The sequence below is a fragment of the Panthera pardus genome, unplaced genomic scaffold, assembly GCF_024362965.1.
Source record: "Panthera pardus isolate Hobbes unplaced genomic scaffold, ASM2436296v1 HiC_scaffold_21, whole genome shotgun sequence".
Lineage (NCBI taxonomy): Eukaryota > Metazoa > Chordata > Mammalia > Carnivora > Felidae > Panthera > Panthera pardus.
Window position 1 is genome coordinate 60,912,626 of NW_026526777.1, and position 25,788 is coordinate 60,938,413.

General features: G+C 36.4%; 1 protein-coding gene across 2 annotated transcripts in view; it reads left to right on the forward strand.

Moving 5' to 3' along the window:
• The window catches only part of FMN2 (formin 2), a 376,950-nt gene that overhangs the window by 96,426 nt on the left and 254,736 nt on the right, over nt 1-25,788 (forward strand). For both annotated transcript variants that reach the window (XM_053909367.1, XM_019423300.2), the window contains exon 4: nt 6,616-6,671. In XM_053909367.1, the coding sequence (XP_053765342.1) occupies nt 6,616-6,671 (56 nt within the window). The remainder of the gene's footprint in view (nt 1-6,615; nt 6,672-25,788) is intronic.

Sequence of the window (25,788 nt, forward strand, 5' to 3'; positions counted from 1 at the left end):
ACTTTTCTGAAACATTTATATTCTCTTCTAAAATTTTAAGGTACTTTAAAAATGTTATGAAATATTTTATATTATTGATTTTGTATACTGGAGGAGGACTAGATTGAAAGGTAGTGATAATATACATTTTAGTTTGGTAAAAGATAATAGTTGGAATTGATACTAGGAAATTTGTAACTTAGTTTTTTCTTTGTTGTTTGGTGTAGCTTATAAAATGACAGAGAAAGTAATTTTTAATATAATAACTTGTATCCTTTTAAAATATGCATTCTTGAAGAGGATGATGGGGGTAAGTAGAAAATAATTTCATGTAGTGATTTGTTTTTCTCCAGTTGATCTGTTATAAACCTCAATAGCTATATAGCTTTCTTTTGTTCAAATGATATACTGGCACTTTTCTAAACTTTTCCTGCTGTGACTCCATGGGGTATTCTGATTCTGGGGCCATTTATTAACTATTTGCAGTACACTTAATGACAATTGCTATACATTGTTTTGTAGTGACATCATGGTGAAAGTCAGTATTTGCAACGTGTGGCCCCTTTCAATTTTAGTTTAAAAGAGTTCAATGACTTTATTTTCTTTCTGAAGAAGAAAGACTTTCAGTTACATTTTAGAAAATCAAAAACTTGTGGGATAACTGGGTAGCTCAATTAGTCCTACCCTTGACTTGGCTCAGGTCATGATCTGATGGTTCATGAGAATGAGCCCCTATTGGGCTCTGTGCTGACAGTGTAGAGCCTGCTTGGGATTTTTTCTCTCTCTCTCCTTCTCTTTGTGTTCCTCCCTCACTTGTTTCTCTCTCTCTCAAAATAAATAAATAAATAAATAAATACACTTAAAAATTTTTGAAAACTTGTTTCTTGCCTTTTTTTTTTTTTTTTTTTTTGGTCTTGGGCTCTTTTTAATATTTATTACTAATTCACATCTCCAGCTAATTCAGATTTCTGTTGCTGCCTCTTCTGCTTTTCTCATGCTTCTGACTTAATTTTTTGTAATCCCTTCTGTGAGGGAGGTTTTTATCCACCTTTCATATATTGATGAAAGAACCAGCTCTCCTATATATGGATTTGAGTTGCAGAGGTCAAGGTAAGGCCTTGATTTCTCTCCCCACCAGTGATATGGAGAAGGGCTGCAGATTCTTGGGAATCTTTTGCAGTTGGCATTTTTTCCCACAGATCAGCATAAGGTGTGAAAATTGACCTTTTGAAGTCTATAGAATGCCTCCTGGAAAGATAAGCCTAGCTGGAAAGGATATTGGGGAGCATTGTTCTGCAAAATTTGGTGGCAGAAACATTGATAAGAAGAAAACCTTTCCATTTATCTTGTTTTCTCTTTCTTTTATCTCTTCATTTTCCTTTACTTATATATATAACACCCTCCCCACCCTCCATGGTTGTTTGTTCTTCTGGAGTCCCATGACATTTTATTCATATCTCTATCATTCAAATTACTTATGTATTTTAATTTATCTGTTTATGTATATTTGTCTTTGTTGAAGACTCCCAACATTTCAAGACCTTTGGGCACATAGTATATGTTTAAATATTTAAGTCAATAAATTACGATCTTTTGTTGAAAAAGATCTAAATAACTATCTGCTTAGCACATAAATGCAAGCCTTTGAGAGAGTTTTGTGTGTGTGCTGAAACAGCCCATGGACCATTTTCTGGGCTCAATACCAAGTTTCAAAAGTTATTCACTGGATTCACAGAAATCAAAGAGATTATTAACTTTAATTTTCAAATTTATGCATAATAGAGGCACGATGTCTAGATGTGTGTGGGGACTTATTACGTCTTTGAAACACCAAGCCCCTTCTCTTTCTTCGAAAATGTGAAAGGCCAAGTAGAGTAGTATTTAGGAAGGCAGTTTGGGGGACAGAAATCCTGGAGGAAAATATGTAGAAGAAAATCTGGTAGAAACATGGTAGGGACTTTTTATATAGAAATCCTAAAAATCATGTTTACATGTTAGCTGAAAGGACTGTAACCCACCTTTGCTCCAGAATAGATTTGAAGGCGTACAAAAGGAAGACAAAAGAAAATAAATCAAACTGAAAGAAATTTAGGATGGAACAATAAGATGAAGCTGAAGTCAGCTAGTATACAAATATTCTTCAGAAGGACTTGTAGTTTTCAAAGATAGTTGGAAATTTTTCTTTAGGTTTAAAGTAGAAAGGGAAATGGGGACAATTCTCTAATGATTCTCTGTGTGCATGAGGTTAAAAGCGACAGTGTCTTTTCTGGACTTTTATATAAAGAAGTAGTATTTCTGGTGGTTCCTAATAAGAGAGATTCTGTGTGCTATAATGCAAACAGTATCATCAACTCATTTCCAGGAGTAGTCTGAATGCTTTAATACACATTCAGTTGGGAGTAATGCAGAAATTCTATAAATGGCCCAGGAAGATTTGATAGTGTTCTATTTCTCAGCTTCCCACTTGATCAAGGGATAAAATGTACCAGAAAAGATTGACCATGTCTCCTATAGATAATTCTTCATTTTCAAATTTATTTTTTGTGATTTTGGCCTGCATTTCTCTCTTATATATGCGAGCTAAATATTGTGTGTCAATGTTCTTTGTGGGCATTGAGGGGACATATCCATACCATGAGATACTCAAATAAGCAGGACATAAAGTTGTTTCTTTTAGGAAAATTACATGTTTAACTCCATCTCCATTTGTGGAAGGACATAGTATACCAGAATTAAAAGCATCTGCCATATATTAGGCAGCTAATCATAAATTATATTATTTAAGTTTAATAAGTTCTTTCTCAGTTAAATTGACTAGACTTGAATCAAATTGATGTATTAAAGAAACTATTTTAATGATTTTACATAAGTGCATTTTATGTATTTTATGTATTTTATTTAATGACTTTTATGCATTGTAATTATGCTATAAAACTCTTTAGAGACTGTTTAATTCCTTTTTAGAAGTCATACTTTATGTCTTAAAGAGGTGATTTAATTTATTTTCCATTCATGGCAGAAAGGCATATCCTACTCATTTTCTTTCTCTCTACAAATGCCAAACTCATCCACGTATGTTTTGTTATACAAGTCTTATGCTTATTTTGTGATGATAAAGAGATTGTTTCTGAAACATATTAGGAATTATGGGGAGCCCAGAATTTTAGATTGTTGATTATTTAGAACACTTAAAGTTTTGTCAGGAATGTTCTTTCTCCTACTTTGCTTCACAGTAATAGTTTTTAAACAGTCTAGTTACTGAATTCTTAAGAAGGGTGAGTGAAAGAGTTGGCAGTTTTAAATGTACCTTTGAGAGAGCTGTTACTGGGTTACTCTTTGAAAAGAACCGTCTTGGTTGATGAATATGTAATGGGGACTGTCAGCTCCAGATCTAAGTGGAAGGCAATTCCCGAAAGCCCTGGATGCTGGAAGAGGGGAATATTGGTAACAAGTGTCATGGGATTTTGTAACAGAGGTGATCAATCTAAGAATGTTAGAACTAAGTGGATTTCTTAAATCTACCTGCCCAATGACTTTATAGCCTTGAGTAGCTACTCAGAAACCAGCTTACTTATCATTTGCAGCAAACATGCCATTTTGATTCACTCAACACTTAGTGTCATCTCTCATGCTTCTCTTTATTCTCTCCTAACTATGCCTGCTTTGTTTTTTCTCTTTCTTATTTGTCTTCTCCTTAACTCTTATTTTTCTTTTCTCTTGGTTCTCTTTGATTTTACCTTTGTTTTGCAATGCAGTTATTCTATACACATCTTTTTCATCTTAAAATCTTGACATTCTAGAATTCCTATGCCTCATTTTATGATTCTGAAGAGAGTGTTTTTTGCCATAACTTTCCCTTAGATGTTGTAACACACTGATTCAAAGAAATAAGAAGTATAGTGGAAGGGAGGGGGTGGGAGAATGAACTTAATTCAGGTGTTATTTATTTATTTATTGACTGACAAGCATAGCTTTACTTTTAAAAAATATATAATTTATTGTCAAATTGGCTAACATACAGTGTGTGCAGTGTGCTCTTGACTTGGGGCAGGATCCCCATGGTTCATTGCTTACATACAACACACCTCTCGACAGAAGGAAACTAAAAGTTTGGGAGGAGGAGGATTCAGGAAAATGACTGGGTTGTCTTTCTAGTTCATTGTTCCGGTAAAATGTCTGCATTCTTTACCACCAGAACCCAGAAATTTGCTTTTTTGGGCAGGTCACCAGGTCTAGAGCTATAGGGAAAAAGGTAGGAAACACTGTATGTATTTCTAATGCAAAGAACTGTTGGTGTTCCATTGGGTTCTCCCTGCACTATCAAAATAGGAAGAAGAGAAAGAAAAGCATTTTCCATCAAAACAAAGCCCCAGGATTTTATCTAGAGTTTGTTGAGTTTGGGGATTTGTAGGTAACTAAAAACAAAAGTGTTCCAGCATTTGTATTTGCTTTATATTAACTGCTGATTGGCTTTGTTTTTAGGACCCTTATTCAAAATTGGCCAACTCTGGTGTTAAGTTCAGAGTAGAGATTTGTCAGGATAAGAAAGAAGAATCCATTTTTTATTACTTGAAAAAAATGCAATACTTGTCTGGGAAAATGCTTGCATTTTAAGGCCACTTGTTAATGTTCTATTGCCGCAGTGACATCTGTCGGTGACTACTTTATGCTCTTCTCAATGATTTTTGTTTTGAAAGATACACTCCTAGCTGAGGTGCAGGAAGTAGCTAAAGGCAAAGTGATATCTATGTTGCCCCTTTTAAGATTCTTACTCCCCTTTTTCCTTTCCCAGGATACCTCCTTTCATGGTTTGATCATTCTTTTGATCACTTCTTCCATTCACTCCTATAATTACTGGGCAAATACTTTAAGCCCCTACCGTGTGCCAGGCAGTATTCTAGATGCCAGGGACAATAGAGGGAAAAAAGACAAAAATCACTGCCTTCATAGAGCTCATATTCTAGTGGAGTAAGAGAGATAATAATTAGGAGGCAAACAAGTGAATTATGTAGTATATTATGTGATGTTCCATGTTAAAGAAAGTAAGAGACAGAATGAAAAGTGCTACAGTGGGTCAGATCACCACTAGGTTGGTCATCACTAGATTGCTAGGAAGTCTGGAACAAAGCCCTAGGGAAAGAGCAAGGCAAGGGAGACATACAGATATCCCACTATAGCAGAGACCCTGTGGAGGGAGTATGGCAGCATGTTAAAGAGCAGCAAGAAGACTGTTGTGGCCACAGGAGCAGGTAGGGAAAGGCAGAGGTGGTCAGAGAGGTCAGGGACTGTGGACAAGTGAAAGAAGGCCAAGAGCCTGTACAGATCCTGTGCTTTAATTTCAGTGAAATGGAAACTTTCAATGTAGTTTAACAATATGTTATAAAATTTAATAATAAGCCCTTTTTTATTTTGCTAGAGCATTGTCACATGTATCAACTAGAGTGCTGCTAAATTAGGAATGTCTAAATTATCCTCAAGAGTGACTGCTATTTCTTGTCAGGAGTCTGATCTGCATGCTAGCTGTGGTTGGGGAGACATATGACAGGAGAGAAACTCTAGTCTTCCAGCTTCCCACCAATTGCTTATATTACGTGTCTCTGATTTTTCAACTGTAAATTGTCGATGATGGACACAATGAGTTGTTTTCAGACTCTACTCCATGGAGCACTGGGGGTTTCTGAAGGCCCTTTTGTTTTTATTTTTTGTTTTACAATGTTCATGCAAGGTTCACTTAGAAGAAATTGTCCCTTAGCTTGAAAAGTAATCCTGGAATTTGTTTTCCCTTAGGTTTTCCAGCATGAATTTACAGTCTCATAGACTCTGAAATGACAAATAAAGGAACAAAATCCTTTCAGAATCCTTTATTACTCGATGGTAGTACTCATGATCTCTTATTGAAATTAGAAGGTAGGGGGCACCTTTGTGGCCCAGTGGGCTTGAGCGTCCAACTCTTAATTTCAGCTCAGGTCAGGTAATGATCCCAGGGTTGTGGGATTGAACTCCATGTCGGGCTTCGTGCTGAATGTGGAGCCTGCTTAGGATTCATTCTCTCTCTCTCTCTCTCTCTCTCTCTCTCTCTCCCTCTCCCTCTCCCTCTCCCTCTCCCTCTCCCTCTCCCTCTCCCTCTCTCCCTCTCTCCCTCTCTCCCTCTCTCCCTCTCTCCCTCTCTCCCTCTCTCCCTCTCTCATGTGCTCTCTCTCTAAAATAAGAAAAAAAAAAAGAAATTAGAAGGAAAGTTGTGAATAGATAAGACAACTGAACCCATCCTTCAAGATTGATGAGTTCTATCATTGTACAGACTTGAGCTAAGTAAATAATATAAGTGAATGTTTCAATAGGTATTTCCTAGCACAAAATAGATGCTAGCAGTTGAGAAAAATAATTATGATTGGTGTGTTGAAGAAGGGCGTGAGGCTATTCTAATTTAAAAAATAATGACGTGAGCATTAGTCGTTACCTGTGTTATATATGCTGAAAAGTAGTCGTGTCTTTATAATACAGAAGTATAATTGGAAGATAAACTGGATGTTTTTGGTACTTCTGGTTAAAGATATGCTTTAGTTAGTTTTGTTTTCTGATTGCGGAATTGGGAAATTTCTTCTTTAAGATACTGACTCTTTTTCTTTTTCAAACCAGAATCTCAGTCTGCTGTTTTGGAAACTCCAAAAAAATGTTCAGATGCTGTTCAGCAGGTAAGAAGATCTTTTTTTAAAAATTTACTCATTTAAATTTAAATTAGTTAACATATAATGTAGTATTGGTTTCAGGAGTAGAAGCCAGTGCTTCATCACTTACATAAAACACCCACTGCTCATACCCAACAAGTGCCCTCCTTACTACCCATCACCCCTTTAGCCTATTCCCCTACCCACCTCCTCTCCAACTACCCTGTTTGTTATCTATATTTAAGAGTCTCTTATGGTTTGTCTCACTCTCTGTTTTATCTTATTTTTCTTTCCCTTCCCCTATTTATCTGTTTTGTTTCCTAAATTCCACATGAGTGGAATGATATGGTATTTGTCTTTCTCTGACTTGTTTCACTTAGCATAATACCCTCTATTTCCATCCACGCTGTTGCAAACGCAGGATTTCATTCTTTTTTGGATCACTGAGTAATAGTCCATTGTGTGTGTGTGTGTGTGTGTGTGTGTGTGTGTGTGCGCGCGCGCGCGCGCCACATATTCTTTATCCATTCATCAGTCAATGGACATTTGGGCTTTCTCCGTAATTTGGCTATTGCTGAAAGAGCTGCCATAAACATTGGCATGCGTGTGTCCCTTTGAATCAGCATTTTTGTGTCCTTTGGATAAATACCTAGTAGTGCAATTGCTGGGTCATAGGGTAGTTCTATTTTTAATTTTTTGAGGAAACTTCATGTTTTCCAGAGTGGCTGTACCAGTTTGCATTCCAACCAACATTGCAAAAGGATTATCCTTACATCACATCCTCTCTAACATCTGTTGTTACCTGAATTGTTAATGTTAGCCATTCTGACAGGTGGTATCTCACTGTGGTTTTGATTTGTATTTCCCTGATGATGAGTGAGGTCGAGTATCTTTTCTTTTCTTTTTTTTTTACTATATGAAATTTATTGTCAAATTGGTTTCCATACAACACCCAGTGCTCATCCCAAAAGATGCCCTCTTCAATGCCCATCACCTACCCTTCCCTCCCTCCCACCCCCCATCAACCCTCAGTTTGTTCTCAGTTTTTAAGAGTCTCTTATGCTTTCGCTCTCTCCCACTCTAACCTCTTTTTTTTTTTTCCTTCCCCTCCCCCATGGGTTTCTGTTAAGTTTCTCAGGATCCACATAAGAGTGAAAACATATGGTATCTGTCTTTCTCTGTATGGTTTATTTCACTTAGCATCACACTCTCCAGTTCCATCCACGTTGCTACAAAGGGCCATATTTCATTCTTTCTCATTGCCACGTAGTACTCCATTGTGTATATAAACCACAATTTCTTTATCCATTCATCAGTTGATGGACATTTAGGCTCTTTCCATAATTTGGCTATTGTTGAGAGTGCTGCTATAAACATTGGGGTACAAGTGCCCCTATGCATCAGTACTCCTGTATCCCTTGGGTAAATTCCTAGCAGTGCTACTGCTGGGTCATAGGGTAGGTCTATTTTTAATTTTTGAGGAACCTCCACACTGTTTTCCAGAGCGGCTGCACCAATTTGCATTCCCACCAACAGTGCAAGAGGGTTCCCGTTTCTCCACATCCTCTCCAGCATCTATAGTCTCCTGATTTGTTCATTTTGGCCACTCTGACTGGCGTGAGGTGATATCTGAGTGTGGTTTTGATTTGTATTTCCCTGATGAGGAGTGATGTTGAGCATCTTTTCACGTGCCTGTTGGCCATCCGGATGTCTTCTTTAGAGAAGTGTCTATTCATGTTTTCTGCCCATTGCTTCACTGGATTATTTGTTTTTTGGGTGTGGAGTTTGGTGAGCTCTTTATAGATTTTGGATACTAGCCCTTTGTTGGATATGTCATTTGCAAATATCTTTTCCCATTCCGTTGGTTGCCTTCTGGTTTTGTTGATTGTTTCCTTTGCTGTGCAGAAGCTTTTTATCTTCATGAGGTCCCAATAGTTCATTTTTGCTTTTAATTTCCTTGCCTTTGGGGATGTGTCGAGTAAGAAATTGCTGCGGCTGAGGTCAGAGAGGTCTTTTCCTGCTTTCCAAACCCTTTAGGGTTTTGATGGTTTCCTGTCTCACATTCAGGTCCTTTACACATTTTGAGTTTATTTTTGTGAGTGGTGTAAGAAAGTGGTTTAGTTTCAATCTTCTGCATGTTGCTGTCCAGTTCTCCCAGCACCATTTGTTAAAGAGACTATCTTTTTTCCATTGGATGTTCTTTCCTGCTTTGTCAAAGATGAGTTGGCCATACGTTTGTGGGTCTATTTTTGGGGTTTCTATTCTATTCCATTGGTCTATGTGTCTGTTTTTGTGCCAATACCATGCTGTCTTGATGATTACAGCTTTGTAGTAGAGGCTAACGTCTGGGATTGTGATGCCTCCTAATTTGTCTTCTTCTTCAAAATAACTTTGGCTATTCAGGGCCTTTTGTGGTTCCATATAAATTTTAGGATTGTTTGTTCTAGCTTTGAGAAGAATGCTGGTGCAATTTTGATTGGGATTGCATTGAATGTGTAAATAGCTTTGGGTAGTATTGACATTTTAACAATATTTATTCTTCCAACCCGTGAGCACGGAATGTTTTTCCATTTCTTTGTATCTTCTTCAATTTCCTTCATAAGCTTTCTATAGTTTTCAGCATACAGATCTTTTACATCTTTGGTTAGATTTATTCTTAGGTATTTTATGCTTCTTGGTGCAATTATGAATGGGATCAGTGTCTTTATTTGTCTTTCTGTTGCTTCATTATTAGTGTATAAGAATGCAACTGATTTCTGTACATTGATTTTGTATCCTGTGACTTTGCTGAATTCATTTATCAGTTTTAGCAGACTTTTGGTGGAGTCTATCGGGTTCTCCATGTATATTATCATGCCATCTGCAAAAAGTGAAAGCTTGACTTCCTCTTTGCCAATTTTGATGCCTTTGATTTCCTTTTGTTGTCTGATTGTTGATGCTAGCACTTCCAACACTATGTTAAACAACAGCGGTGAGAGTGGACATCCCTGTCGTGTTCCTGATCTCAGGGAGAAAGCTTTCAGTTTTTCCCCATTGAGGATGATATTAGCTGTGGGCTTTTCATAAATGGCTTTTATGATGTTTAAGTATGTTCCTTCTATCCCGACTTTCTCGAGGGTTTTTATTAAGAAAGGATGCTGAATTTTGTCAAATGCTTTTTCTGCATTGATTAACAGGATCATATGGTTCTTTTCTTTTATTAATGTGATGTATCACGTTGATTAATTTGCAAATGGTGAACCGGCCCTGCATCCCAGGAATCAATCCCACTTGATCATGGTGAATAATTCCTTTTATAAGCTGTTGAATTCGATTTGCTAGTATCTTATTGAGAATTTTTGCATCCATATTCATCAGAGATATTGGCCTGTAGTTCTCTTTTTTGCTGGGTCTCTGTCTGGTTTAGGAATAAAGTAATGCTGGCTTCATAGAGTGAGTCTGGAAGTTTTCCTTCCTTTTTTATTTTTTGGAACAGCTTGAGAAGGATAAGTATTATCTCTGCTTTAAATGTCTGGTAGAATTCCCTAGGGAAGCCATCTGGTCCTGGACTCTTATTTGTTGGGAGTTTTTTGATAACTGATTCAATTTCTTCGCTGGTTATGGGTCTGTTCAAGCTTTCTATTTCCTCCTGATTGAGTTTTGGAAGCGTGTGGGTGTTTAGGAATTTGTCCATTTCTTCCAGGTTTTCCAGTTTGTTGGCATATAATTTTTCATAGTATTCCCTGATAATTGCTTGTATCTCTGAGGGATTGGTTGTAATAATTCCATTTTCATTCATGATTTTATCTGTTTGGGTCATCTCCCTTTTCTTTTTGAGAAGCCTGGCTAGAGGCTTATGAATTTTGTTTATTTTTTCAAAAAACCAACTCTTGGTTTCGTTGATCTGCTCTACAGTTTTTTTAGATTCTATATTGTTTATTTCTGCTCTGATCTTTATTATTTCTCTTCCTCTGCTGGGTTTAGGCTGTCTTTGCTGTTCTGCTTCTATTTCCTTTAGGTGTGCTGTTAGATTTTGTATTTGGGATTTTTCTTGTTTCTTGAGATAGGCCTGGATTGCAATGTATTTTCCTCTCAGGACTGCCTTTGCTGCATCCCAAAGCGTTTGGATTGTTGTATTTTCATTTTCGTTTGTTTCCATATATTTTTTAATTTCTTCTCTAATTGCCTGGTTGACCCATTCATTCTTTAGTAGGGTGTTTTTTAACCTCCATGCTTTTGGAGGTTTTCCCGACTTTTTCCTGTGGTTGATTTCAAGCTTCATAGCATTGTGGTCTGAAAGTATGCATGGTATGATTTCAATTCTTGTAAACTTATGAAGGGCTGTTTTGTGACCCAGTATGTGATCTATCTTGGAGGATGTTCCATGTGCACTTGAGAAGAAAGTATATTCTGTTGCTTTGGGATGCAGATTTCTAAATATATCTGTCAAGTCCATCTAGTCCAATGTATCATTCAGGGCCCTTGTTTCTGTATTGACCATGTGTCTCGATGATCTATACATTGTTGTTAGTGGGGTATTGAAGTCCCCTGCAATTACCACATTCTTGTTGATAAGGTTGCTTATGTTTGTGAGTAATTGTTTTACATATTTGGGGCTCCCGTATTCGGTGCATAGACATTTATAATTGTTAGTTCTTCTTGATGGATAGAGCCTGTAATTATTATATAATGCCCTTCTTTATCTCTTGTTACAGCCTTTAATTTAAAGTCTAGTTTGTCTGATATAAGTATGGCTACTCCAGCTCTCTTTTGACTTCCAGTAGCATGATAAATAGTTCTCCATCCCCTCACTTTCAATCTGAAAGTGTCCTCAGGTCTAAAATGAGTCTCTTGTAGACAGCAAATAGATGGGCCTTGTTTTTTTATCCATTCTGATACCCTATGTCTTTTGGTTGGCGCATTTAGTCCATTTACATTCAGTGTTATAGAAAGATATGGGTTTAGAATCATTGTGATGTCTGTAGGTTTCATGCTTGTAACGATGTCTCTGGTACTTTGTGTCACAGGATCCCCCTTAGTATCTCTTGTAGGTCTGGTTTAGTGGTGATGAATTCCTTCAGTTTTTGTTTGGGAAGACCTTTATTGTTGAGTATCTTTTCATGTGTCTGTTAGCCATCTGGATGTCTTCTTTGGAAAAGTGTCTATTCATGTCTTTTGCCCATTTCTTCACTGGAATATTTGTTTTTTGGGGTGTTGAATTTGATAAGTTCTTTATACATATTTGATACTAACCCTTTATTCAATATGTTATTTGCAAATATCTTCTCCCATTCTGTTGGTTGCCTTTTCGTTTTGTTGATTGTTTCCTTCGCTGTACAGAAGAAGCTTTTTATCTTGATGAGGTCCCAGTAGTTCATATTTGCTTTTGTTTCCCATACCTCCAGAGTCACATCTAGTAAGAAGTTACTGCAGCAAGGTCAAAGAGGTTTCGCCCGTTTTCTCCTGTAGGATTTTGATGGTTTCCTGTCTCACATTTAGGTCTTTCATCCATTTTGAGTTTATTTTTGTGTATGGTATAAGAAACTGTCCAGTTTCATTCTTCTGCATGTTGCTGTCCAGTTATTCCAGCACCATTTATTGAAGAGACTGTTTTTTTTCCCATTGGATACTCTTTCCCACTTTGTCAAAGATTAGTTGAACATACATTTGTGTGTCCACTTCTGGCTTCTCTATTTGTTCCATTTATTTATATGAAGTTAGAAGATCTTATTAGGATGTTGAATCCTACTTCCTTTCTTTCTTACTTTCTCTCTTACTTGTCTTAAAATTGTGACAGGTTCTGATTTTCTTTTTCATCTGCCAGCTAGCTGAGGCCATCCTTATTTCTCTAAGTCTTCGGGGAAATATAATCATGTGGAAGGGGATGTTGTCTTCCATTTAGGCTTTGAAAAAAAAATCAACCTTGAAGTGGAACGGAGTACAAGCTTTTTAGAAGCTGCATCATTCTGTATCTAGCCAAAGAGTTGGGCCTGACAGAAGCTGGGTCCAGCAGGACAGTTTCCATTCCAGATGTCACATGGAGATGTCCCTGGCTGAACTAATAGTTACATGGATGCGAGTTTGAAGAACTCGCCAGAGGTTTTCTAAAATAAAATCATATTTTTAAGTTACCTCGGTGGATGAAACATTAGTTAGTGCCTGTTTAATTCCCACAGAAACCGTTTTTCTTTTACTAAAGAAGCCAGATTTTGTTTTTGTTTTTTTGTTTTTTGAAATCAAAACACTATTAAAGAAAAAAAGACTGCAAGAAAGGAAACATGTAGAATAGTAATTGTAGATAGCAATTGCTCTTTTGGATACAAAACCAGTTTTTAAAAATGTATTTATACTTTCTTCCAACTAGTCTTTTGAAAATAACTGAGTACTAGATATTATCAGTAAGAAGACTCTATCCTCCAGCACAGCCTAGTGGAAGGTGAGAAGATTCTCATCCAGGTTCAAGGCCCAGTTCTGTTTCTGGTTAGTGTGTAACAACATACTAGGATTTCTGGGACATGGTGTTTTTCTCTGTCAAATTAAAGAATTTGATAATTTTTGAGAGCTTTTCCAAGTTAAAATTGACATCCCTTTTGAAAAAGCAGCGTCCTGAATCATACATGAAGGTTGTGCTCCCTCTGGAGGAGCAATGAGAATATAACAATGTTCAAGAACTACAATTTACTCATGCTTTAAAAAAATACAGCTATGAAGTTATTACAATATTATTGAGACCTACAGTGTACTTTTCATTCCTGTGACTTACTTATTATTATTTATTTTATTTGTACCTCTTCATCCCCTTCACCTGTTTTACCTGTCTGAAACTAATATGGCAACTATACTTCAACTAAATAAATAGTAATAATTAAAAAATGTAGCTACATTGGCCATTGTTGTAAGACTAAAGATACTGTTTTTTTCTTTTTAAGCTTGTAATGTTATTTATTTTTGAAAGAGAGAGACAGAGTATGAGCTGGGGAGGGGCAGAGAGAGAGGGAGACACAGAATCTGAAGCAGGCTCCAGGCTCTGAGCAGTCAGCGCAGAGCCTGACATGGGGCTCAAACTCACAGACCATGAGATCAAGGCCTGAGCTGAAGTCAGATGCTTAACTGACTGAGCCACCCAGGTGCTCCAAGACTAATGATACTCTTAAGGATAGTGTCACAAAACATGTTTTTTCAGCTTTTTGTCAGAGTAGAGACCTACACAAGGCCAGGGCTTTTGGAGAGGGATGGTGTTCTGAGCTGATGGTTATTTAATAAATTGTGTAATGATTAGCCAACAGTGATTGAGATGAAGAAAGATAAACAGAGGCAGAGAAATAAATTCAAAAATAATTAAGAAAAACAGTGCCCTGAAAATATCCTCTCATTTTCTACAGCTTCTTTTATTTTTTATTTTTTATTTTTTTGAGGCATGACTAAGTTGTAATCTGATAATATGTTAGATTTTTCTAAATTATTATTTCCAGGGCATATACTATTGAATTTTTATTACATATGATAATGCCAAAGAAAGCCTCAACAAAACATAACTTATACTATAAAAATGATAAACATGCAACATTGCTGTGTGTGTTAAGATTCAAGTATCAATTCATGTATGTAAAATTATAGTGATTTTTCTATTTTTCTTGAGCTGTGAACCATGGTAAAATATATTGTAAGAAGCAGGAAACCCAATGCACTGGGTGTTTTACAAATGCTTGATGTTACAGCTTTGGAAATTTAGGGGTGAAATAGATTAACTTAAATTTCATATCTGCTTTCCTTATTGCCAGTGAACTCTCTATAAGCCAGAAAATACAATAAATTAATGGAGAGGAAGCAGTATTTGGGAGAAACTGAGGTTAATTCCTCAAAAATGATTGTTTACTTTCTTTGTCATAAGTTTACTTATGGACTGGTTCTTTTCTTAGATAATATGTGTGTATTTCATACGTGCTTAAAGTAAATGGTCACCAAAATGATAAAAAAACTAGAATTAATTACCAATCTACTATGCATATACACTTTTACTGCATTATCTTATGCAATTCTTAAAATAGTCCTTTAAAGTAACTATTTTAATTCATTTAACTGATAAAGAAAAAAGATGTTTATAGGAGTTAACTTACTTAGAGTCACAAATTGATAAAGGTTTAAGAGCCAGGATTTGAATATAGAGGTCTGTTTGATTTTATACCTCATATTTGCTACACTATGATAAAAATTATACTTTTACATGAGCAATTGCCCTATGGCTATTTAATACCATTTGTGCCAAAATCATGACATTGTTCGATAAGTTTATTTTAAGTTATTCTATTATATTTACAATATATCATTTATAAGAGTCAAATATCAAGCTATGTTTCAAAGGCACATATAGAGGCTCCTTAGTTTCCCCATACATTTTTAAGTTTTGGTATAACTTTGGTGTGCTCAATTGTGCCACTTTTGTTTTTTTTGTTTTTTTGTTTTTTTTTGCTAACTTTAGTATTCCACTACTCTTATTTTTTAATTTTTTAAGAATGCTTATTTATTTTGAGAGAAAGAGCGTGAGCAGAGGAGAGGCAGAGAGAGGGAGAGAGAGAATCCCAAGCAGGCCCTGCACTGTCATCACAGAACATGATGCTGGCCTCAATCTCACAAACCATGACATCATGACCTGAGTCTCTATATCATCCAGAGTCAGATGCTCAACTGACTGAGCCACCCAGGCGCCCCAGCGTTTCACAACTCTTAAAACAACAACAACAACAACAACAAAACAAAAAACAAACAAAAAACACGAAAGAGCAACAACAACAAAAAAAACTTACAATTTTATTTTCATGTAAAGCACTTTGCTTTTTTCTACTTAGTCACTAGATGGCAGTTCTGTATCTCTGTATGTTACCCACTGCTGAAGGAAATGAGAGGTTTTAAGTCCATTTGCTCTGTATGAATGATGATCTGAATAGGCTTTCTGGTTCATCCCAGGCTGCCTGCATTATTCTGTGGTTGTAACGCGAGATCACTAGGACTGCTTAGTCAGAGGCGTGGAGCAGGTTTGGAAAGCACCCTGTAAATTTTTCTTCAGATGTGAGTTCAGGCACCTGTTCTCTCAATCTGAGCACACTGGAATTTATTGAATGAATTTTGACTTTTACTCTCTTCCTATAGTTAATAATTCTGAGAGCTCTATATCCCTGGGAAAAACCCCCCCACATAACTCATAAAGCCTTTTCTCAGCTAAAAGGAGGTGAAGGGTGTGGTGTGGCCCAAGAGTTTGATGCTTAAAGCAAATACAGCTGGTACTCATGTAAAAAAAACAAAACAAAACTATAGCTTTCTCCCTGAGTGCTTTTATTGATGGCCCTATGGAATTAGAGAAAGTTTTCAGATAAAACTACATTCTTTAGGACCTCATTTATTGATATTTATTTTTAAGTGATATGCTCTGAAAATCTATGTCTAAAGAATTATTTCATAAAACTGAAATAAGACTGTCTTCCAATTCTGTTTTATATTCTTTAGTATTTGAAATACTATTTAAACTATAAACTCTTTTATATTCTAAAATAGATAATTATAATCTCTAAAAAATGTTCCTATATGAAAGATTAATTTATGATAACAAAACTGGTTACCACCCAATTTTTGACTTATTTTTTCCTTCTGAAATTACAGTCAACCCTTGAACTACATGGGTTTGAATTGTGCAGGCTCATTTATATGTAGATTTTGTTCCCATAAATATAGGACTGTAAATGTATTATCTTTTCTTTATGATTTTCCTAGTAATATTTTTTTCTAGCTTACTTTATTGTAATAATGTAGTATGCAAAGCATATAACATACAAAATATGTGTTAATTGACTGTTTATGTTATCACTAAGGCTTCCAGTCAACAGGTTTTGGGGGAGTCAAAGTAATACACGGATTTTTACTGTGTGGGGGTTTGGTGCCTCTAACTCTGGTGCTGTTAAAGGGTCAACTGAACACATAAAATTGTGTTTTGAAACATCTTCCTGAAACTCATCACATCTTTCTAATGCAAACGGGCTAGTTTAAAGGTAAATAGAATACAATTTGATCTTTAAAAATTCTAGCTTTGGGTAATAATTGATAATATCAGGCAACTCGAAGTTAAGTCTCTCTACTCATTAAAATTTTTATTAATAGTGAATAGCCATGTCTCTTACAAAGTCCTGGAAAATAAAAAGAAATTAAATAGTATCAGCACTCTCTTACCCTTTATGTTGTATGGTTTATATGCAAACAAATTGTCAAAAGTCAGAAAAATGCTCTGACTTGAGAAAACCAGCAAAATCTTATTTCAGTCCATTTTCAATTCCTTTGAAATTGGCTTAAAACTCTTTTCTTAGGTTCCTGCTCTGATCAGTGTTCCTTGGTCCCCTCAATGCCTAATTTGATTGCAAACTTATTTGAGGAATTAAATATTGTTTTCCATTGGTTCTCCTTTAAAGTATCTGTTATAGTGCTCTTCTACAATAACGACTCAGTACAATTTATTATTTCAGAAACATCTTTATTTGGGAACAAATCAAGGAAAAAGATGTGAGTAATGTGAGGTAGCCTAGTTGATGGTTCTTGAGGGATTACTCACATGTGTCTTGGCTAGAAACATTTAGAGAGTAAAAGAAGCATTGGTCAGATCAAAAGAAAGGTGTGGGTGAATGTGATTCTGAAAGGATAATGATGGAGACATAAAAACAAGAAGCCACTTGAATTTTGTTGGAATGTATTACACATATCAAAGGGCTGGAAAAATTGTTTAATGTAAGTTCCTTCTAAACTCCAAGGCAAAAAGTAATATGAATTTCTATGGTTATTATCAACCCACAAAATCATGATTTAAAAGACAAGTAAATAACTAAAACATAAAGCAGAGGAAGAAAAATAGGGCTTAAAGGAGAGAGAGAAAGAGGTAGAGGGAGATGGTTGAGAGAGAGAGAGAGAGAGAGAGAGAGAAATGGTTGAAGGGAGAAAACATGGGTCATCTAGTCATCTGTGATGATAATTCTTGGGTGCTTGACACTTTGACCCAGTGGACCAGGGGAGGGGCAAGGTGGAAGGGGGTTGGGACTGACTGGAAGAGATGCAGGACAGCCTGGGGGTGGAGGCACTGCCATTGAAAATGGGTAGCATTTGGGCAAGATGTGAAGGGGAAGAAAGGATTTTTCTGGAAAATATATTTTCATTTTGTGGAAACTCCCAACTAGCTCAGAGAAAAATTTAGACATTTTAACTTTAGAAATAAAAACAGAAACTGTTCTATTAATTTTAAGAATGAAAAGCAGTTAGCATCTGAGAAATGGTTAAAATTTAAGATGAGAATGTGAGGAATGAATTAGATATCACACTTTGTTTTCACTTTTCTCTAGGGCAGTAGGGCTCAGAGGTGAAATGAGGTTGTATCTTTGCTTTGTTGAGTGTTAGATGGTATAAAGCTCGTTTGTTGGGCCACATGGTTGATATCCTATGGAGAAGGGCAAATAGGTCAAGCAGCTGATCTGAAAGAATAGCTGAGCCCATAAAGTTCTTAGCTTATAAAGGTTGCTTATCCTTTATTGGACATCTGTTGAAGTACCGTGTGCAAGGTATTTGTGGTAGATATTGAAGGAAATGTAAACAGTTATAAGGTCCCAGGCTCTTCCATATACATGAAATGATTTGCAAGATGTAATATGATTCTGCCGAGGTGTTTGGTATATATTCTATTACAGAACTAAAAAAATAAAAAGGAATATTTTTGAGAAATTATAATTAAGGACAGCTTCTTAGGAAGGGTAAAACTTAGATCAAGTCCTGAAAGTGATAGTTTTCGAACAGATGGAGGGAAGGAGAGTAAGAATTTCAGATGAGAAAAGAGAATAAAGGCACAAAAGTGAAAGCGAATGTGGCATTTTGTCAGGGGATGGGGTTTGTGGGGCAGGATATGACAGGCACCAGGTGACCAGGTGATGTAAGAGGTGACTCAGTGTATTCCCCAAGCAACCAGCTTTGCTTTCCATCTCCTGGGCCTCTTTTGCCAGGGGCCTAGTCTTATCTGGATTGTTGTGATAGTCCCCAACAGGGTTCTGTGCTTCCACTCTTAATCCTTTCCAATCCTTCCTCCACAAGGCCTTGAGTTATCTTTCTCAAATCCACATTTACTTATATCGGATATCTGCTGACACTCATTCAGTGACTGCTCCTAACATTTGAGAAAAAAAATCAGACCCTCGAGACTGCATTACAGGCTTTTCCTTACCATTCTCCGTCTTTGGATTTACCACCCACTATTTCCTACATTTTGTTTGCTCCAGCCTTAAAAAATACCCTCGTTTTCTGAAAAATAGTCTAGTTTAGGATCCTTCATATCTGTCTTTTTATGTTTCTTTTATAATCCTAACCTCCCCCGCCTTTAAAATCTACTTAATTTCTATTTATCTGTTCATCTAAACTCATGTTAAACTTTATTTCCACTTAGACCCTTTCCGAGACTTCAATCTAGAGAGTCATTTTGACATCCCTACTCTGGGACCCACATACCTGTCTTCTTTTTCCATAATGGTTGACTTATGCATGTCTCGTAGACAGCTGAGCTCCCTAAAGCTAAGACTGTCCTTACCCTTTGTCTCTCCTCTATCAAACATAGCACCCGACATTTTTTAGGAGCTCAGAAAATATTTGAGGAATAGCTAAATAGTGGGAGACCACACTGACTAGAGCAGAGGGCGCTTATTGGCAAATGGTAGAAAATTTGCCGCTGTTCATACATAGTGGTTGAAGATGTGGGCTGTGGATCCGTTTCCCTGGGCACAGATACCAGTGATTCTTTTAACTTGCAAACCTAAGCAAAGTATTTTGCTGTGCCTTAGTCTCTGTGCCTTAGTCCCCTCATCTTTAAACTTCTATCTCATAGGGGTTTTGTGACATTCAGCTGCATTAATTTAAGTGCATTAACTTAAATGCATTAGTTTATGTGCTCCTGGCACTCAAAATATTAGCTGTTCTTTTCTGTCATTGTTGTTGTTACATCTGGTTTTGAAAGTTGCTTTCATAATTGAGTTGACTCTCATTATTCACGGCTTCCATAGTTGCGGAATACGTATCTGCAATATCTGTGGCCCTAAAATCAACACTCACAGGACTTTCATGTTCATTTGTACACATGCATAAAGTGGTGAACAGTCTGAGTTACCCTACATGCACTTGCCCCACTCGGGTGGAATGAGATGACACTCTGCCTTCTTGTTTCAGCTTGTGCTGCAAACAAGTATCCTTTTTGCAATCTATTTAGTGCCATATTTTTTTTTTGCCTCATTATGCTGTTTGTTGATATCACTGTTTAAAAAGCACCCCCCTCCCTGGGCATAGTGCTGCACCTCTGTCTAGTGTTCCCAAGCACAAGAAGGCTGTGACATGCCTCTCGGAGCCAAGAAGGAGGACCAGTTATTCAACTCTCAATGTATCCGCATTGTCAGGTCAGGAGAATCTGAACTAAGGTACTTATCTGATAAAAGGAAAAGTAGCAGCCAAAGTGGAAATAATGGATTTGGTAACCATAGCCAGGGTAAAAATTGACTATAGTTCTCAAAGTGTGGTCCCTGGACCAGCAGCATCAGCATTACCTGGGAACTGATTAGAAGTGCAAATTCCCAGGCCCTGCTCCAGACCTACTGAATTGGAGACTCTGGGGGTGGGTACTAGCAATTTGTGTTGTAATAAGTCTTCCATGTGATTCTGGTACACATTATGAGCCAATGACTTAGAAAAATGATTGAGAGATACTACTGTGCCTAGATAGTTCTTTGGAAAATAAATTCCTTAAATTTAAGGAAAATGTCAGGTGATCAAAAAGCAATGATAGCTAACCAATCACGATACGGAAGTGAAGTATTGTTGGGAGAGAAAAACTTTGCAATAATCAGTATAGAGATGAAGACTAAAGATATAAAACTCTATGTGCTCTCCTCACATATACAGAGAGGATAGTGGGTTAAGAACAAAGCCTTGGGAGTTACTGTAGGTTTGGTACCCTACTCCCTCCAAAAAAAATCCAAAGGAGGGAACAGAGAAAACAAAATGGAAGGGAGAGAGTATAAAATTATAGGCAGTAAGAACAGGAGGGGTTACTGGGAGAGCAATTTTAGGAGAGCAACAGGGTTGCAAGGCAGTTCTACCACTCTGGCTAATCTTCTTAATCCATCCCATTCAATTTCCTCCAAGCTTTGTTTTTTTAGGAAGTCTTTAATGTTAGAGATTAGTTGGGTTAAAGAAGAAGGTGGTGAGGAGGTGGAAAACTGAGTTGCGCTTTATATCCACAGACAGTTAATGAAAATGAAACTATAACAAAAGTGTTTTTCTTCTTTGCACTATTTGGAACTATGTTAGATTATGGTCCAGAATGTTGCCACAACTGCAGCTCAAATAACTGGAGAGAAAATTCAGAAGTTGTGGGGGAACTAAAAAAAGCAGGTTCTCTTTGCTATTTTTTCCCCTCATTTTCCCTGACCCCCTTTATCAACACATTTATTACTTCTACTTTGGTTATCACTAATGATGTTGACTTTAACCTTCTCATCGATCAAATTGTTAACTACTGCAGTGAAGAGATGTTAAAAGGAATACAGCCAATTATGAGTTTTAACAAATCCCTCTCCCCTCTAACTCACATTTCTCATCTAAGCAATAAAGGGATTGGAAGAGATTTGTCATATCCATTCCAGTTCAACAATATTATAATTTCAATAGTTCATCTGTTTCATTGTAAGGATTCCAGAGGTGCCATTTTAGCTTTCTGTGTGTGAAGCTCTTCTTTTCCATGATATGTTCTGCTTTAAGAAGACCTAGGTAAGTTATTTTCTACTTATCGTATGTTCTGATATTCCCTCCTTTCTTTAAATTCCTTTTCAAACTTGAAATTGATGGTAATTTATTTTTGTGCATTATCTTATCTCTTTAAAACATGGATTTCTTTTTCTATAGAATCATGTGTAGCAGGTATTGGCTTATTGTAAAACTGGAATGCCATTGGTTTGATCAAAAACCTTAGAATGTTGTTTAGAATTTAGATCATGAAAGAGAATTTATATGCTTTTGTGAAGAGTAGGATTTATATTTTATAGATGTCTACAGGTATCGTAACTTGCCAGTAACATAGCCTTAGAATTTAGCAGAACTTGAAAATCTGAATGATAGAAAATAAATTACATATCTCGTATCAACATTTACAAAATAAATTATCACAGTGTTAACTTACCAATATCTATTTTTATATTCTAGGCTCTCAAAGTATCTTGCTTACATTATAAACATCATAAAGTTTCAAAGACGAAGTGAATTAACTTTTCAGCAAAAGCTTTACTTGAGTGTATCTTGGCTTCCTTTTTGACAGTTTTAGCCTTAATGTTACATTAATGTTTCTTTTTCTGGGAATCATAATCTTGTAATCAGAAAAAAAATTTGGTGAACATTTTATTTTTTAATGGAAGCTTGTATTTTGTGATATGCAAGTGTTCAAACAATTTATAAGAACTAACCATCACCACCCACGTATAAGATTGTACAGGAATGGAAGAATTTTGGCTAATGTATTGTATAAAATTGTTCAGCCAAAGTGGATGGCAGACTTTACCACTTATAATGATTTAAGGGATTGAAGTAATATTTTAAAATACAAACTATCTCAACATTGGTAATATATAAGGGATATTACATACTGTGTTGAATAATTAAAATAGATTTGTTATCTTTCTTCCATTTATAAGGAGGTACCCATTATTTGGATTCTTTGAAAAATTATAAAGATCACTTTTTTCTATTCTCCTTTAAAAAAATTGTTTATTTTAATTTTTAATAGTGAGAACAATTAACATTGGGTAAAGGGTCACACAATTACTGGAAATGCTGTTTTTTTTTGAAAAGTGTAGAAGTCTAAAGATAATAGAAAGTACATTTTACCATTGTCAAATCCTTTGAGGATCTGATAGGCCTCTATCTAGCTGTACCCTGAAGAGACGGAAGATTAAGTACCAGGCACAAGACACGAGGGAACAAGCTTTCAACTTGAGGACGTTCCATGGACCACAGAGTGCCTGGAAGGCTCTTAGAGAGTAAATCTGAGCTTTGTGGGTGGGCTCTGAAAGGACTTTTGCTTAAATAGCCAGAGAATACACAGCATTTTTTTCTTGATGATAACTATTATTTACCATGTAAATTTCTTTATAAATCTTTTTAAAAAATACAAAATATGACCCAAATAGAAACTAACTCTTACTGCTGACAGGCAACACAGCCTTCTCTAAATAGCTCTATAGAGAATTGGTACTCTCTGAGAGCCCACCAGCCCTTGACTGATAGTCCTGGATAAGGAAGGCCAGATAAGATTCTTTGAAGCATCTTAGCTGAATTCAGAACCAAAAATCTTACATACATTTGGCTACTCTGTAAGTATAGATGGCTGGCCTTATTTTACAGGTTAATCAGTTAAGGTTTGAGATGAGCTTAATTGCTGTTTCCTGGAATGGAATAAGAGGATTGTAACATTGATTTGGGCTGGGATTTCGTAGGTTAAAATAGGGTCATAGAGGGGAATCAGGATTTTAGCAACTTGGTTGTTTGTTCTCTCTACATTGGGAATACTGTAAGAAGCAGACAGTCTCTCCCTACACCTTTTTTTTCCTGTTCTCCATCTGTAATAATTATCTCTACAGAATAGTTCTCTACACAAATGTCAGCCTTTTGTTTTTGCAGTCTGTTTGCTCTCATCTTCATGAATTCTTTGACTTCACCACCTTCTTGGTACCATAAGCCTAGCATTGCCATATTTACTGTAAAGTCAGTTTGGAGTTTTATTTTCTTGTCTATTTCCTCTGCTGTTTCCCCATTCTAATTCGTACTGTGTCTCACATTTGAAAACCTGTGAAGCTTATGGAGTGTGCCAGTTCCTCATTTTCTCATCTTTTTATTATCCAGATGCCCTCAACTACCATTTTGTTTAAAGAATAAGTAGATTACACAACAGAACAATGTACTCTAATAAATTGACCACTTATAGAATTAAGTCCAACCCCAAGTCTATCCCCATTTAACACAGACTATCTATTATTATCTACCATGCTTTAGTTTGGGCAATGTCATTTTACCAATGATTTGTAGATATTTTAAGCCACATGGTGCAAATACAGTATAAGGTGAAATTATTGCTCTTATAGAATCTTGTGCTCCCTGAATTCAGGGAAGGAGATAGAGAACCTGAATCATATGAAAAGTGATTGATTAATGAGCACCTGACAGAGTTAGTTAATTTGGTAAGGATGATAACTGACATATATGTTTAAAAAGATTGTTTTGCATTATAGAGTATTGTCAGAGGCCATTGGGGAAAATGATGAATTTCTCACATACTGTAAAAAATGAAAATCTTTTCGTAAAAGATGTCATCTATCATGGCATCATATACTTTAGTCAGAAAGTTTGTATAGTAGAAAATTAACAGTTGGGTAATTTTAATTCGAATAATTTGTTCATGCTTACAATGAGGCTAAAAAATAGTTTTAGAGGAGTGCCTGGGTGGCTCAGTAGGTTAAGTGTCGGACTCTTGATTTTGGCTTAAGTCATGACCTCATGGTTCATGACTTCAAGCCCCACGTCAGGCTCTGCATCAATAGCATGGTGCCTATTTGGGATTCTTTCTCCTTCTCTCTCTGCCCCTCCCCTGCTCACTCACACCCTCTCTCTCTCTCTCTCAAAGTAAATAAATAAACATTTAAAAAATCATTTTAGAAATAAGAATATTGTTGCTTTATTTTTTACTTCATTTTTTAAGGAAGAGAATCTTTTTTCCACAATTAAAAAAACCTTTTTATTTGCATTTATTTTATGCTGAATTTATTCCTAGTCTATAAATTTTAATTTCGTCATTTTCTTCTGGGATTTCTTTCTTTCTCTCCTGTGCAATCTCCTCTTCTGGTTTAGAACCATTTGTTCTTTTCCAGTAAGGATCATTTTAATGCGGCATTAGGAGCTCATGTATTGGTTAATCTGACTGTGAGTTACGTAAATCTGGTAGTCTGTGTTTGGGGGCTTTTGATTATATGGATTGCTCAATGACCCAATAATCTACATCTAAACCCTTAAGTTCAGCATTACTGTCTGCATTTTTAATCATGTCCAGCAAAAATTCAGCATTCTTTTTGGGCCACTGACCCTGTGTCCAGACCTATTCTTTGGCCTGGGCATACCTACCAACTACACCATTGTAACTATGGAATAGCACCCACTGGTTTTGTAAAGTGATGTCTTTCACATATTTAGTGGATTTTTCCATATGCATACCCTTGATGGTCTGTATGGTTTCACTAGTATTCTTAAAGTGAACATGAAGATTTGAACCTTTTGATTTGCATGATGTTGTTGGGCATTCTGGGACAAGTGAATAGTGAACCATATTTGGAGATCACCTCAGGCTGCTTACTGGAAGAGCCTTTTTTTCCCCTCTGTATTTTATCCCGAAGTATTGGTACATGGTTATATCAGTCAGGCTTTATTGAGGAACCAGAAACCATACGAGATATATTAAACAGAAGGGCTTCCTATACACAGTTAAGTTTTTCATGGAACGACGCAGTTTGAAAGATCTGCTTCTAGGCTGAAATTTTTCAAAGGAGTCATATATAGCTGGTATACCAGGGAAGCTAAAACCTTTGAAGCCACCATTGGAAACTGGAAAGTAGACAGTGGAACATTCTTTCAGAGCAGCTTCCAGTTAGCAGATCTTGATCACTAACAGAACAGTTAAGGACACTTGGAGTATGGCTCCTATCATTCCGCTTTCTAAATCTCTGTGTATCTGCATCTAATTGGATGAACCTAACTGCAAAGGAATCTGTAAATGTAGTTTTTCTTCCCACTTCTGCACGTAGAAGGAGAAGGTGCTGGAGCTTGGGAGAGTCAATCCAAGTAACTGCCAAATTGTCTTGATTCCATTTAAGAAGTCTTTTTCTGCTGCCCGTGTAAATAATTAGAAAGGATAAAAATCTCAGGAATCCTTACAGCCACGGGTACTATGACCTTCTATGATCATTGTCTTTGAGTGTTGTGTTGGACTAGTTGGCTTGTAAATGTGAGAGCATAAATCTATGTAGAAAGAAGTGTAATACTTGCTATTGTGCTAGGCTGTTATGATTTA